At 45.5% G+C, this 17,824-nt stretch overlaps 1 protein-coding gene and 1 non-coding gene across 3 annotated transcripts in view; one reads left to right on the top strand and one right to left on the bottom strand.

The window, feature by feature from the left end:
* Positions 1 to 17,824, bottom strand: part of hmcn1 (hemicentin 1) — a 402,484-nt gene that overhangs the window by 309,681 nt on the left and 74,979 nt on the right. For both annotated transcript variants that reach the window (XM_033028175.1, XM_033028176.1), the window contains exon 5: positions 884 to 1,055. In XM_033028175.1, the coding sequence (XP_032884066.1) occupies positions 884 to 1,055 (172 nt within the window). The remainder of the gene's footprint in view (positions 1 to 883; positions 1,056 to 17,824) is intronic.
* LOC116978176 lies at positions 7,483 to 7,678 on the top strand. Its single transcript, XR_004413407.1, has one exon. It is a non-coding gene; the product is annotated as a U2 spliceosomal RNA (small nuclear RNA).

The raw sequence follows: 17,824 nt of genomic DNA, 5'->3' as shown, positions 1-17,824 counted from the left end.
CTTTTAGAAGAAACGCAAGTTCATTAACACTCAAATATTTCACCACTTTTCCATAAAAAAAACTTAAGGACCTGCTATATTAATGTTTTTTATCACTAACTGCAATATCCATCTAGACAGGTTAAAGAGGACACAAAACCAAATGGTGGTTAAAAAATTACTGAGAACACTTAGCTTTTGTTCTCAATATTATTCAGTTACCTGAGCAATTAATTGACACCTCACCCCTACTGGGATCCCTGTTTCGTTTTAATCAAAGTGGAAAAAAAGATTATGATTCGTATGGGAAAATTAACGTCAGATAAGGTAGTCCTTTTGTACATTCCCTATTCTTAGTTATCACTAAATAAATATGTATTTGATTTACTCAATGAAGTTCAAGAGTTAGATTTTGCTCTTAGGGCTAAAGGAATCAAGGGATATGGGGCAAAAACAGGAATGGGGTACTGATTTTAGATGATCAGCCTTGATCATAATGAAATGCAGTGTTGGCTCGAAGGGCCGAATGGCCTACTGCTGCACCTATTTTTCTGTTTCTATGTTTCTAAGTTCAACATACGGCTGACATAGAGGTGTTTTTAATCAGTTGCTGTGATGTGCAAAAATACTTGTTATGGCCCATTTTGTCATGATCTCGCCTGAAGCAATATAAACTTTCATCAATATTTAACTATTTATTTTACACCCGAGTCAATTCCTGTCAATTCAGAAAACCACCAGAAGAGTGAAAAAAGTAAAAATTGTCTTTTGATGCGTCACAATGATCAAAATGGCAAGAGAATACATTGTGACATTGACAAAATGGTTGCTTCTAATAATCGCATAGAATTAGTCCTGTTCATGCATAGTGTTCAATAATCTATTTAATATTGAAGGACCATACCTGAAGGATCCTGGATCTCAATAAAAGGGGCAGGACCACTGAGAGACACTGTCACCTCTCGGAGACTGGGATCAAAGGGAATTTGCCAGGTGTTTATGGACTGTACGGCATGGTCTGTGGAAAGCAGATGAACTTTGGATGCTTGGACTGCTTCTTTTACCCATTTCAGAACCTGCAACAGAAAGAGAGAAAATGAAAACAATAATCCCATACACAGAGGAAAGTGCAATTTATGGGGAAAGTAAAAAATCATACCCCATTAGCCTCTAGATTCAACTTGATGTCATCATCAGATATACCTTCCCCCCTTTCAGGTTTCCATAGGGACCATTCCCTCTGCAACATTTTGGTTGATTCTCCCATCTCCACCAACAATCACTTTCCTTCTCATTGCATCTGCCCATGCAACCACAGGTCATACAAAAGCAACTTTACCCACCATCTAAACACTCAAACACAGTTTAGTTTTTAGTTTAGAGATACAGCGTGGAAATAAGCCATTCGGCCTACGGAGTTCATACCGACCATTGATCACCAATACACTAGTTCAATGTTAACCCAGTTTTGCAAACTAGCACATTTACCACATCACATTGCATTACAACCTTCAGAACTTAGTACTAAATTCAACAAGTTCAGATAACCAACCTTTCCAGTTTATATCAGACGAGCCAGCTTTAACGATAGGTCATCAACCTGAACCATTAACTTTGTTTCTATCTCCAAAGTTACGGCCTGATCTGTTGAGTATTCCTTGCATTTTCTATTTCCATGACAGGATCTTTCTGCCCTTTATTACTACTACTACGATGGCAGCCTCACCAATGGCCTGTCTGTCTTTTTGTCTTTTTTGTTATTTTTAGCGCGTTTTAAAAAGTATGTGTTAATGTTCTCTGGTTTGTTTTATGTGGGGGAGTGGAAGGTGGGCGTGAACTTTTTTTCAATCCCTTACCTTGCCAGAGATGCGATTGTTTTCTGGATCGTATCTCCGGTTGCTCTGTGGCCTAACATCATGGAGCTGGAGGCCTTGCTCGAGACAGACTTTGAGCCCCACCACGGGGACATGGACTTACCATTGGAGCCTGCGACCCCTTGCCTGGGATCGACGCTCCAACCGTGGCCTGCGGATTTCAACATCGAGGAGCCTGCAGTCTCGGGCAGAGACTGATGTCGGGAAGCTCCAAAGTCGCAGGAAGTTCGACTAGCCCCGACCCTGGGTCCGATTGCCCGGCGCAGGGAGCTGAGATCCCCCCAATGCGGGAGCTTGATCACCCCAACGCGGAGGGCCCGACCGCCGGCTACGGAAGGCAAGATCGTCCCGTCAATGGAAGGCTCGAGTGTCCCAAAGAACAAAGAAGGGAAGAGATTGAACTTTGTTTTCGTCTTCCATCACAGTGAGGAATGTGGAGGAGTCACTGTGGTGGATGTTTATGTTAAAATGTATTTTGTGTATTTTGTTACTTTTCATTGGTATGACTGTATGGCAAATCAAATTCCTCATATGTTGCAAAACATACTTGGCTAATAAAGTATGATTATGACTGGAAGTTTAGACTATTGCAGACTTTTCTTGGGGCAACAAATGAAAGACATGCTTTTGGACAAAAAGCACACTAATTGGCAACCTTTTCTTTCAATCATAGGATCTTAGCTTTGCTAAATCCAAGAATTAAAACATTATCTGGAAGCAGATTCTGTCCTTAAAAATTATTTCACATAGTCATAGAGTGTGGAAACAGGCCTTTCAGTCCAACTTGCCCACACTGACCAACATGTCCCATCTAAACCTGTCCTATCCACGTACCTGTCAAAATGTTTCTTAAATGTTGAGGCAATAGTACCTGCCTCAACTACCTCCTCTGGCAGCTTGTTCCATACACCTACTGCCCTTTGTGTGAAAAAAATATCCCTCAGATTCTTATTAAATCTTTCTCCCTTAAACTTAAACCCATATCCTCTGGTTCTCGATTCCCCTACTATGGGCATAAGACTCTGTGCATCTATCCAATCTATTCTTCTCGTGATTTTGAGATATCTGTTCTATCAGAAACTGTGGTGACTCAGCAATTCCCTCTCAGCAAGTCCAAAGGAGTGTGGTCACAAATAGGTCAGTCACAAAGACATCCATCTGAGCAATTCATTTTGTTATGGAGTTGATGAAAGACTCTTGATCTCAAGACCTAGCAAAGTGATTTTTCATCCACAAATTTATTTTGTAATGTAATCACTGATTTTGTTGGCAAAACTAGTGGTGAATTTCCACAGAACATTGGTTTAATGTAAAAGATAGACATAAAATGCTGGAATAACTCAGCAGGTCAATCAGCATCTCTGGAGAAAATGGATAGGTGACATTTCGGGGCAGGACCCTTCTTCAGTCCCGACCCAAAATGTCGCCTATTGGTATTTTCTCCAGAGATGTTGCCTGACCCGTTGAATTACTCCAGCATTTTGTATCCATCTTTGGTATAAGCCAGCATTTGAAAATCATTTTTATCACATTGGTTTAATGTTTCATCCTAAAAGATAGTTGCTTCCTGTGAGGATCAGTGTCTGTTAATAGAAAATTCAGTGGGAAAAAAAACTCTGGAGAGTTTGATATATCCACTGATAATGGAATAATTGTGCAACAATTTGAGGATGATTAAATGTTCAGTATCATTTAACATACTATAGGACTATTTTCGTAACAGTTTGCAGCTGGATATTAATATTAAAAATAGAAAAAATAATTAAGAACAAATCTGCTTTTATAAAACTCTTTTCACAACCTCAATGTCCTAAAGTATTCCCCAGCCAATAATTATTAATTTTGGAAGCTGATAAAAATAAAATCCACGAAGAAAGCAGTTTTTTTGGTTTCCTCATTTGGGCCCATTGGTCAGAGCCAACAAGCTTCATGTCAAGATTTTGGAGGCCAGAACTTCCCCAACTACATCGCAGAACACGGAGCCCAACTCATATCTGAGCCTCACCGCTGCATAACAATAATCTGCTTACCTGCCACCTCTTACTCAACTTGATCAACATCAAAAAACATTTAAGGCCTGACCCTTGAATGCCACCTTCTGGACCAATCTGAAGAAATAGATTTCAATTCCACAGGCAAAGACTTCTCCAACTGGCCTGCCTGACATCTGTTAAAATCCATGAATATACAGTACTTCAAATCCCAGCTTGAATTATATCTGCTATAAGTTACTTTCATTGCAGATTGAAGCGTGCATTTAAAATACATTTGGTGCAGAGAGATGATTTTGTTACAGCAACATGCCAGCTCCAACTGAGCATTTTGAAAAGCCCATACATCAATGTTGGGAGATGTTTCAACTCAGTGCTATCATTACATGAAACTGAATATCTGTTCAATAAATTGAAAATCAGCTGCAATAACCCGTGTCAGTGCCAGTGAGCATCGCAATGGAAGCTTTTTAAAACTTCAAAGCATCACATTTACTCAGACTCTTAAAGAACTCAACAATTATTACTGCACTTGGACAACTTGCAAACAACAAAAGCTCTGCTTTTCTTTCTCTAGAAATTCCTCGCAGGTTTTCAATTTCTGTGGCTTAATACTTAAGCAGAACTAACTCTGTGCTAGTGAATTGTTACAGTAACCAGAACCAGCACTGAAGTGCAAAGCTGGCTGTGACCTCTTGGTCTCTGACTTCTTTTAAAAACATGCATTCTGCAGTGGGACTATTAATTCAATTTATACAGGTGAGCCAGGACAGTTTAAATTGATGCAAATGGCCAGCACATCATCATTATGCACTAATTTATTCCCATCTTGCTACATGTCAGAAGTTAATTTACTCCAGGGAAAGTGAGAAAGTCACATTGCAAATGACACCATGCCGCACAAAGAATTTGACAGAGTCCAAAGGGACATCAGTAACATTTTCAATTAATCATATGGGGTCTGCAGCTGCCAACTCTGCAGTTGATTGATTTAGGATTTTACTGAACTGAAGATGGAAGAAACTCAGCAATTCTGTTTCATGCACCATACTGAATAGTCGTGGATGCAGCTGGCAGCTGTAAATGGAGATTTTGCAAGTGAAAGCTGCAAACTTAAGTAATAAACATTTTAATATTCTTAAATTATTGTGTTGTGTACATTCTAGGGTTGATAATTTGGATTAAACATGATTAGATTGAACATGGGCTTCACATCAACCAATTGATGATCTGTGGATGAGGTTTATGTAGGAGCAATGGTGAAGATCAGTTTCTTCTCAAATTCAGATTAATTGTTTAAATTAATTTGTGTCCAAACATATCTTTGGTGTCATACAGGCTCTCATTGCTAAACCTCAGGAGCCTCTGTCATAATCACTGGATAAAGCGATAGCATTCATGCTGCACAGTTTGCATCCTGCCTGAGAATATGATTGTGACTCACTCTTGATAGGGCGCTTGCTGCTGGAGAAGGCAAAGAGCTACCGATGATGGAATCTGATAACAAACAAAGGTGAGGAGTGAAATGTAGAAGCAGCAGAAAGGATGGAAGGGGGGTGTAGGAAGAACATGCCTGGAATGGGTAGATGTGAATGATAAGCAGAAGGTGGAGGCAGAGGAAGGGAAAGGAATGGGAGTGGGGGTGGATTGTAAAGAAAAGTGTGTATGAAAGGACCTTGGTCCTGATCAGGAGGGAGTGGGGTTTGGTTTACCAGAAATTGGAAATTAGAGAATACAATGTTCATTTTGTTGGATTGTAGGCTACCCTAATCTACTGGAAAAGGATGGCTATAAACCAAGGACATCTATGGTACATGCAATTGAATCTTTTGAAACATTTAAACTAAAAAGAATCAAGGCTCAAATTATGAGAGCATAATCTAGAAATTGACACAATTGTTTGGTCAACTTTGGTGAGATGGCACTTGGAGTAATGTTCTGGTTACAAAAGTTCTGGTTGCCCAATCATATGAAGGATGTCATTAAGCTGAAAAGATGCAGAAAATATTTACGTGGATGTTACCAGGTCAGGAGGGCTCAAGTTATAAGAACAGGCTGGATAGACTGGGACATGTTTCTCTGGAGCAAATGTGGTTGAGGGGTGACCTTACAGAAGTATGTAAAATCATGAGGGGGATCAATGAATATTTGTTTCCACATGGTCAGGGAATCTAAAACAACAAGACATAGATTTGAGGTGAGAGGAGAATGATCTAAAGGGACCAGAGGGACAGCTTATTCCACACAGCCAGGATTGACATATACGGAACGAGCTACCAGAGGAAGCTGTAGAGGCTTTTAGAGAGGTATATAGATACGAAAGGTTTAAAGGGATATGGTGCAAATAGGACTCGCTCAAGTAGGCAGTCACTGAGTTCAAATAGCTCTGAATTGGTCCTTTTGAGTTAATTCTATCAGCATTAAGAATGTTGGATTCCTATTGAATTTCCAATTGTTTGTTGAAAAAGCATTTAAATGATGATTTTGGACATGCAAATATATGATGGTTAATATATATGTATTAAAATGAACAATTGATTTGTTCAGGACACAAACTATTGATCTTAGCTTTATCAGATTTTACACAGGCTGAAGTTGAAGAAAGGAACCACCTTGTTTTGATTATTTTTTTATACCTAATTTCACAGGTTCTGGAGGCAATTTTTGCTAAGGAATTAATGATGCAAGCCACATACTGCCTGATAATTAATTAAATGAAATCAAGATTTTTCATACCTTTAAAAAAAGTCTATTTTGATTATTTTGTTAAATTTGTTCATTCCTGGTTTGCTGATAGGTTTCTGTTCATGCAAAGTCTTGCAGTAATCAAAAGGGATTCTAGAACACAAATGGTGCTCACAGTGATGAATTGCCATAATTGCTTAAAATGTGAAATCATGGATCAAATATGTCAATGAGCTGCCCAAGGTTTACAGAAAATTGCTTTAAATGACATTAAAATATGCCATAATTTTCAGCAAAGCAAATCATTTCTCAAATCGAAAAGCATTTAGTTTTTACGGTAAAGTGCAGGCTAGAACAAATAACAGGTCACATGCATAGTCAGCACAAACTGTGGTGGCCCACTGTCTGTGAGGCTGAGCACATGTTTCTTCTTATAGTACGGTATCCAAGCTTGAAAAGGCATATATCTTAGACTTTTATTGAATCATCATTGTTTAAAATACGGCAATCTAATCTTGGGTGTAAAGCAAATCTGAAGCTTCCTACCTTAAAAGTGCCATTCTCAAGCAAGATTCAAAATATTCAGCAATTATTATTACTATCACGTCTGAAGTTTTGACATTCTTTGAAAATAGAACACACATGTATTTAACTCTTTATCTTCACAAGACACTTCAAATTCCAATGCAAATTTTTTTTAAGCAAAGAGTCAGGAGAAAAAAATGATGCAAATGAATTAACTGCCATGTAATCAATTTTTGGTGATGCATTGAATAAGAAAGAAATATTGACTAAAAACAACAGGAAGGTTTTCTGTTTGCCTCCAAACAGCATCATGATATGTTTTACATCTCACTGAAAAGCAGTATGCTGCTCTAACATCTTGGCCAAAAACCAGCATCTTTAATAAAGGTTCAAAGGTTCAAAGGTTGGTTTATTGTCACATACACCTAGATGCTTCTCGGCCTTTTGGCTAAGATCAAGTGTAGTATCTGTTCTTATCAGTCAGTAAAAGAGCTAAATAAAGAGCATCTGTTCTTGTTAGAACAGGGAAAGAGATCTGTTCTTATTAGAACAGTCCTGGCGGTCCTTTAAGGACAGGAGCTGCAGATTACGATTTAAAAAAATCGTAGCAATGGCAGCTGCAATGGGAACTAGAGGACAGGGTATCCGCAATACCCTCAGGATTAGTGTCAAGGATCTCAGTGAGGGGATGCCCTTCAGTCGAGACACCTTTGTAAAGAAGGTATTGCTGGAGACCTGCAAGTTCGAGCCCAGGGATATCTACTGCCTCCAGGACTTCCCGGGTAACGGTTATTTTGACGTTACATTTGTGCTTCCGACAGGATGGCAAAAACTGTTAAAGGATTTCCAGGAGAAGGGGAATGAAGCTCCGCTGTCGTTGCTGAAGGTGCAGCCACTCTTCACCCTCCCGAATCAAAAAGAAAGGACGATCACGGTCCATATGTTTAACCCACATGTGCCCGTAGTGGATGTCCTCACCTTCCTTGCTCGCTACGTCGACGGAGCAGGGAACAGCGTGGACGTGAAGGATCTGCATGGGATTTGGACGAGCAAGCGGCAGGTCAAGGTGAAGTTGAGGATGGACAAGGAAGGAACTCTCCTCCACCCTCCATCGGTGTTCGCAATTGGAGGAAACCGAGGATGTTTAATTTACGTGGGGCAGCCCAGAGTTTGCAGAAAATGTAATAAGCCTGGACATGTGATGGCCCAATGCAATGCAGTGGTCTGCAAAAACTGCAAAACGGAGGGCCACGAGACAAAGGACTGTCAAGCCAGCAAGAACTGTAACCTGTGTGGGGAGGGAGGTCACCTTTACAGGGCCTGCCCAAAAAGAGCATGCACATATGCACAGGCAACAAGAGGGGCGGCTTCCAGCACCCCCAGGGTAGGTGAGACACCCACTACCACTGCCAAGTCCCCAGCAGAAAGGGGAAACAGGGATGAGGACAGCCCAACCACCTCAGCCACCTCAACCACCTCGAGCCCCCAAGTGCCAGGAGAACTCCAGCATCAAGCCCAGGAGGGAGAGTCGATGGAGGAGGGGGGAGAGCAAATTTGGACTACTGTAAAATCCAAAAAACACCAGAAGGGTCAGCACACGGAGCAGAGGCCAGAAAGGGATGGCAAGCCCAAAAAAAACACCAAAAAACGGTCTCTCTCCCTGACAGAAGGGAGAAACCTCTCCTCGTCGGAGGATGAGGCGAACGGGAAACCCCACAAGAAGAAAACCGGGGCGGAAAGGAGAAGGTGCAGGACGATTGTACACCTGCACCAGGAGACCGAGAGCAGTGCAGCGGTCGAGGGGCTCCAGCCCCAGGACATCGGGAGCAGTGCAGCGATCGAGGGGCTCCGGCCCCAGGACAACGGGAGCAGTGCAGCGGTCGAGGGGCTCCAGCCCCAGGACAACGGGAGCAGTGCAGCGATCGAGGAGCTCCAGCCCCAGGGCATCGGGAGCAGTGCAGCGGTCGAGGGGCTCCAGCCCCAGGGCATCGGGAGCAGTGCAGCGGTCGAGGGGCTCCAGCCCCAGGGCATCGGGAGCAGTGCAGTGGCCATTGGGCCCCAGCTCCGGGCAACCGGGAGCTTTGTAGCGGCCGATGGGCCCCAGCTCCGGGCAACCGGGAGTATCGTAGAGGCCGATGGGCCCCAGCTCCGGGCAACCGGGAGCAGTGCAGCGGCCATTGGGCCTCAGCTCCGAGTTTCCGGGAGCAGTAAGCCTGTCACTGAGCCCCAGCCACGAGAGACGGGGGAAGCGGCGCACCCAGAAGGGGGTAAAACGAGCAGCCCCCCCCCAACGACACCTCGGGTTACCACAGGGGAAACCCAACCCGTTGAGGAGGCCGGGTATCTGAGCCCAGGAAAGGTGAGGCAATTCACCGAAGCGGTGGGCATGAGGGAGCAGGAAAACGGACTCTAAAGGACAATGGAGCTCAAACTGGCATCCTTAAACGTGCGCAGTGTGAAGAGCACTGCGCGATGTGTTAATGCCTTGCAGTACCTGGCCAAGGTCAAGGCAGATGTGACTTTTCTACAGGAGTGCGGGTTGCCACACCTCCGCTGTTATCGGAGGTGGTCGCGATGGTGGCCCCACGGACTGTCTGTGTGGTCGGGGGGCAATGATTGTCGTGCTTCTGGCCTGGGGATCTTGCTGCGGGGAGGGAACTTCGCCATCACTGAGGTCAGGGAGGTGGTTGCGGGGCGTCTCCTCGTGGTGGATGTAATGTACCGTGGTTCTCCGCTCCGGCTGATTAATGTGTATGCCCCACCCGTGCGGAGCGAGCGGCAGGCCGTTCTCCAGCAGCTCCCAGTGCTGTTGGCCACGTCCCGGCAGCTCGTTCTGGCCGGTGACTTCAACTGCATCATTGATGCGGCTGGACGATCCGGCAGTGCCGACAACAGACTGGACAGCACGTCCAAGTTCCTGATGGAAACGGTAAAAGACGCAAGGCTGCACGACGCCTTCAGCGACCCTGCAGGCGGGCCCCAGCCGCGGTTCACCTGGTCGAGATCGGACGGTTTGGCCCGATCCCGGATAGACTTCGTCTTCACCACGAAGGCCGTCACGGTGAGACACACCGACCTCACGCCGGTGTTCTTCTCTGACCACTGCCTCCTTCAGGCTTCCTGTCACCTACAGGAGGACCGGAAGGCAGGCAGAGGGACGTGGAAGTTAAATGTGAAGCTGTTGACCCCAGAGAACGTTGAGGAGCTAAAGAGGGACTACGCACGTTGGAGAACGGTGAGGCCCCTCTTTGACTCCCCGACACTCTGGTGGGAAGCAACCAAGGAGAACATTAAGAGGTTCTTCATAGCCAAAGGGGTTCAGAGAGCAAGACAGAGTCAGAGGGAATTGTGCCAACTCCAGACAGAATTGCAACAACTGCTCCTTCTGCAGTCGAGGGGGGTGGATGTGAGGGAGGAACTTAGAGAGGTGAAGGACCGGCAAGCTCGGCTCTTTACCTCTGAATCCTCCAAGATCATCTTCCGATCCAGGGTCCGCCATGTGGAGCAGGATGAGACGTGCTCACGTTTCTTCTTCCATAAGGTTCACAGGGGGAGCTCTGTGATCAACAGCCTTAGGGAGGAGGACGGCTCGGTAGCATCCTCGCAGACAGACATGATGAGGGTCTGCAAATCCTTTTACTCGGAATTGTATGACCAAAAGGCCACAGACAGCACCGCCTCCCAGAACTTCCTGTCCTCTATCACGGAGGTCTTGGAGGACAGCAAGCAGGAGAGTCTGGACCAACCACTGACCCTAGAGGAGCTGACTGGCTCCATCCGCTCCTTTGACTCGAGTAAAACTCCCGGAAGCGATGGCTTACCGGCCGAGTTGTATTCGGCTCTGTGGGACTGGGTGGGCCCGGACCTGCTGGAAGTGTACAACGACATGCTTCTAGCCGGCAGCATGTCAGACTCCATGAGGAAGGGCAGCATCACCCTAATCTACAAGCAGAAGGGGGAGATGAAAGATATAAAGAATTGGAGACCCATAACATTGTTGAATGTAGACTACAAGATCCTGTCTAAGGCCATCGCCAACCGGGTCAAGTCTGCTCTGGGACGGGTGATCCACCCGGACCAAACCTGTGCTGTACCTGGCAGGAAAATCTCAGACAGCCTAGCGCTGCTGAGAGATACCATCGCCTACGTGCAGGACAGACGGGTGGATGCCTGCCTAGTCAGCTTGGACCAGGAGAAGGCCTTCGACAGGATATCGCACACGTACATGAGGGACGTGCTCTCCAAAATGGGTTTTGGGGAGGGAATCCGAAATTGGATCAAACTGCTCTACACCGACATCCGTAGTGCAGTCCAAATCAATGGGTGGGAATCAGACAGTTTCCCTGTAAGGTCTGGAGTCAGGCAGGGTTGCCCTCTCTCTCCTGTCTTGTTTGTCTGCTGTATTGAACCTTTTGCCGAGTCCATCAGGAAGGATGCGAGCATAAGAGGAGTGACATTGCCAGGCAGTGGGGGCATTCAGGTCAAGACCTCCCTGTACATGGACGATGTCGCCGTCTTCTGCTCGGATCCAAGGTCGGTCCGCAGATTGATCAGCATCTGTGACCAGTTTGAGTCGGCCACGGGAGCCAGGGTGAACCGCAGGAAGAGCGAGGCCATGCTCTTTGGCAACTGGCCCGACCGATCTTCCATCCCCTTCACCATCAAGCCTGACTTCTTGAAGGTGCTGGGAATCTGGTTCGGGGGGGCTGAGTCGAGTAACAAGAATTGGCTGGAGCGGATAGCCAAGGTGGGGAGGAAGCTGGAGCTGTGGAAGCAACGCTCCCTCTCCATAACCGGGAAAAATTTGGTCATCAGGTGTGAGGTGCTCTCGGGTCTGCTGTACTTGGCACAGGTGTGGCCTGTCCCTCCCTCCTACGCCACGGGGATCACCCGGGCCGTCTTCCAGTTCATCTGGGGGTCGAGGATGGACCGGGTACGACGGGTCACCATGTACAAGTCAGCAGACAACGGGGGTAAAAGCGTGCCCAACGTCGCCCTCATCCTGATGGCCACCTTTGTGTGTGGCTGCATCAGGCGGAGTGTAGAGCCAAGGCACGTGGGCACTAAGTGCCACTACCTGCTGAGGTTCTACCTGTCCCCGGTGTTGCGAAGGATGGGCCTGGCGCAGATGCCACGCAATGTACCAGTCAGCTGGACATTGCCGCCCCATCTGACGTCTGTTGACAGGTTCTTCCGGACCAACACCTTTGACCACAAGTCCATCGGGCAGTGGTCAGCACGGAATGTCCTGCAGGCACTGCAGGGAAAGGACTCGATGGATCCGGTGGCGTGGTTCCCAGAGCAGACTGCCCAGCTTGTCTGGCAAAATGCCTCATCGCCAGAACTGACCAACAAGCACCAAGACCTGGCTTGGCTGGCGGTGAGGGGAGCCCTCTCAGTTAGATCCTTCCTGCACCGTCGGAACCTCACTACCAGCGCACGCTGCCCCCGGGACGGTTGCTATGGAGAGGAGACGGTTGCCCACCTCTTTGCAGAGTGTGGATTTGCAAAACGAGTCTGGAGAGGTATGAAAGGGTCCCTGGAACGATTTATCCCGAACAGCTCCGTCACAGAGGACTCTGTGATTTACGGACTGTTCCCAGGGACACATTCAGAGACTGACATCGAGTGCTGCTGGAGGGTCATCAACTCGGTGAAAGACGCTCTTTGGTCTGCCCGAGCGTTGCTCACCACCCAGCAGAGCGAGATGTCCGTCAGGGAATGTTGCCGACTGGCCCACTGCAGACTGCAGGAGTACGTGCTAAGGGACTCGCTGAAGCTTGGTGCAGCCAACGCCAAGGCTCGGTGGGGGAGGGCCACAGTCTAGGGTCCTTCCGCTGCTGGACATGGGGGGCACAGTATGGTGGAGACGCCCCTCAAATTAAATTAAGGGAAGGTATCCCACACCAGAGGGCCACATGAGTGGCACGGGTGGGGGACATTTTTTGTGGAACTTGAAATGTCAGATGGAAATTTTCGCACTGTGTACACATTGTATATATTTATTACTTGAACAGGGGCCACAGAGTGGCACTGGTGGGGGACTGTTTGGTGAAATTTGACAAATGTAAAAAAATTGTACTGGAAAAAGTTTGTATAGTCTCCGAAAATGTCGGATGAATTTTGTTTGAATGGTTCAGAAATTGTATATATTTACCAATTGAATAAAGTATATTTTGAAATTAAAAAAAATAAAAAATACACCTAGATGTAGTGAAATTCCTTTTGCCAATGCAGCACATAAAAAATAATACAAACATAACAATAATAAATAGCTTTAACATAAAAACATCCCCCCACAATGGTTCCCATTATGGGGGAAGGCACAAAGTCCAGTCCCATCCCCAATGTCCACCCATAGTCGGGCCTATTGAGGCCTCCACAGTTGCCTCTATGGAGGCCCGATGTTCCAGGCCGTCCTCGCCGGGTGATGATGTTCCGGCGTCGGGAGAGTCCTCTCAGCGGCATGGGAACCCTGGAACGGCCGCCTCCCTACTCGAGACCGTGGCTTCCGGAGCCGACAAGGCCGCGCTGAATGGAGCTCAACTGGCAATCTCGTCGCGAAATCCCAGGCTCCCGATGTAAAGGTCAGCGCCGCCGCCCGCACGCCACGATGTTTTTAACGCCGGTCCCAGCTCACCGGAGTTCCAGCGCGGCGACCCAGGCAAGGCACCGCCCGCCCCGCAATGGTGCTCCAGCGCTGCACCGCCGTCCTCACACCCACAGCTCCGCCGCCGATGCCTAGGCTCCGGGCGGTCCCCTCGCTCCTCGGACCCGCACCTCCGCATCCGCCGATGCCGGTGCCGCCGCCGCCGATACCAATGCCGAGGCTCCGGGCGGTCCCCTCGCTCCTCAGACCCGCAGCTCCGCAGCCGCCGCCGCCGATGCTCCGGGCGGTGCCCTCAGGAAATACCGCTCCAGGCCCGCTGGTAGGCCGCGAGGACGGGTCGAAAGTGCAGCCCGGAGAAAAGCTGCATCTCCGACCAGGTAGGGACCCTGAAAATTAGTTTCCCCCTTCCCCCCCCCCTCCCCACACATAAAAAAGCTAGAACTCCTTAAAAACAAAACACTAAACTAACTAAAAATAAGAAAAAATAAATGAAAAACAGACAGCTGCAGGCTAGGCAGCCATACCCCCTACAGGTCGGCGCCAATTTACCATACCATACAATAATACCATACTTGCCTCAATACTCTGCAGCTTCCTTGCAAGGCCCACAGCATAATGGCAGCTTCTGCTGACCCAAAATAACTGGGAATGGAGGCAACTGTCAGGATGCAGGTATGCAACCAGGGCATGGCGAGAAACAGGGTCAGAAATGTAGCCAGGACCAGAAGGAAGAGACCAATGCCTGGTGGTGAATATGGGCAGGTAGACCTAGAGATACCGATGGTGCAAGGGTGGAAATAGGTGACGGTGCAGGGGAGGGAGGGACAAAACTCCAAAGTATGTGAGAAATATTGGCATAGTGGGGGAGACATCAGGGATATTGGGTGATAAAAATCAGCGTGACTTGCCAAGAGACAGAGGCAAAGAGAGTTAAGGGCCTGTCCCACTGTAAGAGTTCTCCCGAGTTTTCCCGTGATTCGAACTCGGAGAATGTCCGTAGGAGTTTGTGGATGTCTCGTAGCGGCTCGTACGAGTAAAAAAGTAGCCATTTTTTTCGTCACAAATATTTTTTTACTCGTGGACATTTTTCACAGTGTTGAAAAAACGTCACGTGTTTACTGGATTTTACCGGATACCGGATTCCCGAGTACCTACCGTTACTCGTCCGAGCCGCTACGAGACATCCACCAACTCCTACGGACATTCTTCAAGTTCGAATCAGGGGAAAACTTGGGAGAACTCTTGAATTACCTCGTACAGTGGGACAGGCCATTTGTTTGGCAAAAGAGCAGAGAAACAGACCAATGAATCTGGATGAGAGAAGAAAAGGTAGGAAGAGGGTGATATTTTAAGAGAATCGCAGGTACAGAATTTGGGAAAATGAGACAGTGTGAAATTAAAGAGACTGAAAGACATTAATGAGTAGTATGCAATGTATCAAATAAATAGTTAATATGGATCTCAGATGGAATTTATATTTGCTAGAGAAGACTAATAAAAATGTGTCTGTGGATTGGCTACTAAACTTTCACTATCTAAGGTTTCCAAGATGACGATTCCTTTGTAACTAATCTCTGCTGAGCATGAAAAGGGTATATAAAATTATGAGGCATAGATAGGTTTCTAGGATTAAAAAAATCAAATACCAAAGGGCATTTAAGATGAGAGGGGCGATGTTTAAAGAAGATGCGTGGTGCAAGTTTTTTTTTAAACAGAGGATGGGGAGTGCCTGGAAGGCGTTGCAGTAGGTGGCGATTGAAGCAGATACATTAGTGCCATTTAAAAGACTTTTGGATAGACGTATGGATATGCAGGAAATGGAGGGATATGAATTATGTGCAGCTGGCTAAATTATGTTCTTAGCATCATATTCGACACAAACATTGTGGGCCGAAGAGTCTGTTCTTGTATTGCAATGTTCTATGTTCTAAGAGCGATGGCAACAAGTGTGACCATTGACATTGTTGTAATCATTATTTTATTAATTCATCTGCTGTATGAGTGCAAAAATAACTATCCCACCTATCTATTGGTCTCTTACAATCTATTAAAGGAATGCACTTGGTCATAGATGTATAAGAACAAAAGCTAGTACATATAGTGAAGATATCTCATTATTATAGGCCCTCCTTTAAATTATTTTATTCCAAAACAACGGAAACTGTTTACCCTCTCAGTAATCCGTCCCCATTAAATATGATCTCAAAGCTTGAGTTCAAATCCTTAAAAATAAAGTCAAGAACACCACATATGAACCAAAATGTGACCTTCACAGGAAAGAAGCTGGCCCTCACCTTCTTCAATTTTAGTTTTTTTGCTACAATTATCTCTATATTGAAACGAATGCCTCTAAAAATATCGCCCTGCAGTTTTGTTTTTACTTTGTTTATGTATTAAGTACCTAATCCAATTTAGAGACAATGGGCAAAACCCAAATTCACAATAATATGTTCCAGAACGCAACCACAATTTGTAAATGGAACATTCCTGAATATGTAAATTATGTAAATTATACATGGGATCACGAACATTGGACTTGGCAAACCGGCCAACAGCTGACCTTTATTATTGGTCTAGAACATAGCATTACATTCCACATTCCTGATGAAGCAGGCCACGCCACAGCTTGGCCATTATGGAAAAAACATATTTAGAAGTTAAATGTTATCTCAACATTACTTACAGCGTATCACTTAACTATTTAGAGGTGCTTGTATTCCAATAGTCTGAATAAATTGATCAAATGGCATAATCAATAGGATGCAGAAGAACATGTAATGGCAGGTACTATAACAACATTTAAGCAGGCACTATAACAACATTTAAAATACATTTGGACAAGTACATGGATTGGAAAGGTTTAGAATTATATGGACCAAACAAGGGCATGTAGGATTGGTGCAGATGGTGATTCTTGGTTGGCATAGGCAAGTTGGGCTGATGGGCCACTTTCCATGCTGTATGGCTCTAATGGCTATGTCTGTGCTCACCCAACTGTAAATACAATGAGTGCTCTCAGATCAGCACAGTAATTTATGTTGCGTTAAGAGTAGAGGTTGAGGAGAAGGATGTGAACATCATGGGGGATGTCCCCACAAGGTTTGTCTAGAATACCCAAATATTTACTTGTTATAAGGTTATCAAAAACATTTTAAGCTATTATTAGCACGGAAAGGTAACAGAATGCATTTAATGCAAAATAATTTTCATCATGAAATATTGTGATATATTTAGAAATCAGCCAAATATGCACAGTTGAATGCCGAGACAGTACGTCCCATGGATACCAGTAAAAGGTTTCTTTCACCAATCCTTCTCATACACCCGCTAAACAAAACAACATGTTTGCAAATAAGAAAGGGCTCTCATCACATAGCATAATATTTTACATCACAATGATATTTTGTACAAAATGTTCACTAGCAGCTCTATACGCAGACAGCATTCGTGGATAAGAAGATGGCAATACAACCGGGCAATGAAATCAAAATAAGAACTTAATTCTCACAGACTACTAAAGGCAACTTTGAATTCATTTTGAATATACCACCTACAACTTTATTATCTCAAGTTGAATCAAATCATATTGTTCACCATGCTTAGGTACTCTACTGGACTGTATGGAAGAAAGAATGTCATTGTGTGTTTGCACATCACAATAAAGAGCTATTGAACTCGAGTCAAGCTGCCCCTTTCCCCACCTCTATATGTTCATCTCCCATCCTCCAGTTCCTCATTTCCATTTTAAACCTCTTGTTTCCCCACCACCCTGTACCCTTCCATTCATATCCCTCCCTCCAGCTTTATATTTCACTCCACCTATTCTTTCCTTAATTGCTATTCTTTTGTTTCCTTTTCATCTCTAGCCTTTGTCACTTACTCCACCCATATGCTAATCAGCCCTCACCTGTATCCATCTATCACTTGCTGGGCTTTGCCCCGCTTCCACCTCTTTTTTTCCAGTTCACTCCCTCTATTCCATCAGTTCTGAAGAATAGTCCCATCCCAAATCATCATCTGTCCATTCCCTCCCCAGATGCTGCCCAGCCTGCTTTCTCCACCCTTTGGGGGTTTTTTTTTTTGCACAAGATTCGAACATCTGCAGTTCCTTTAAACTCTATGTGCATCTAGATCTCATTCTGCACCAGGAACAAGACTAG

Source organism: Amblyraja radiata, chromosome 10, assembly GCF_010909765.2.
Source record: "Amblyraja radiata isolate CabotCenter1 chromosome 10, sAmbRad1.1.pri, whole genome shotgun sequence".
Lineage (NCBI taxonomy): Eukaryota > Metazoa > Chordata > Chondrichthyes > Rajiformes > Rajidae > Amblyraja > Amblyraja radiata.
This window is presented reverse-complemented; position numbering and strand designations above follow the sequence as displayed.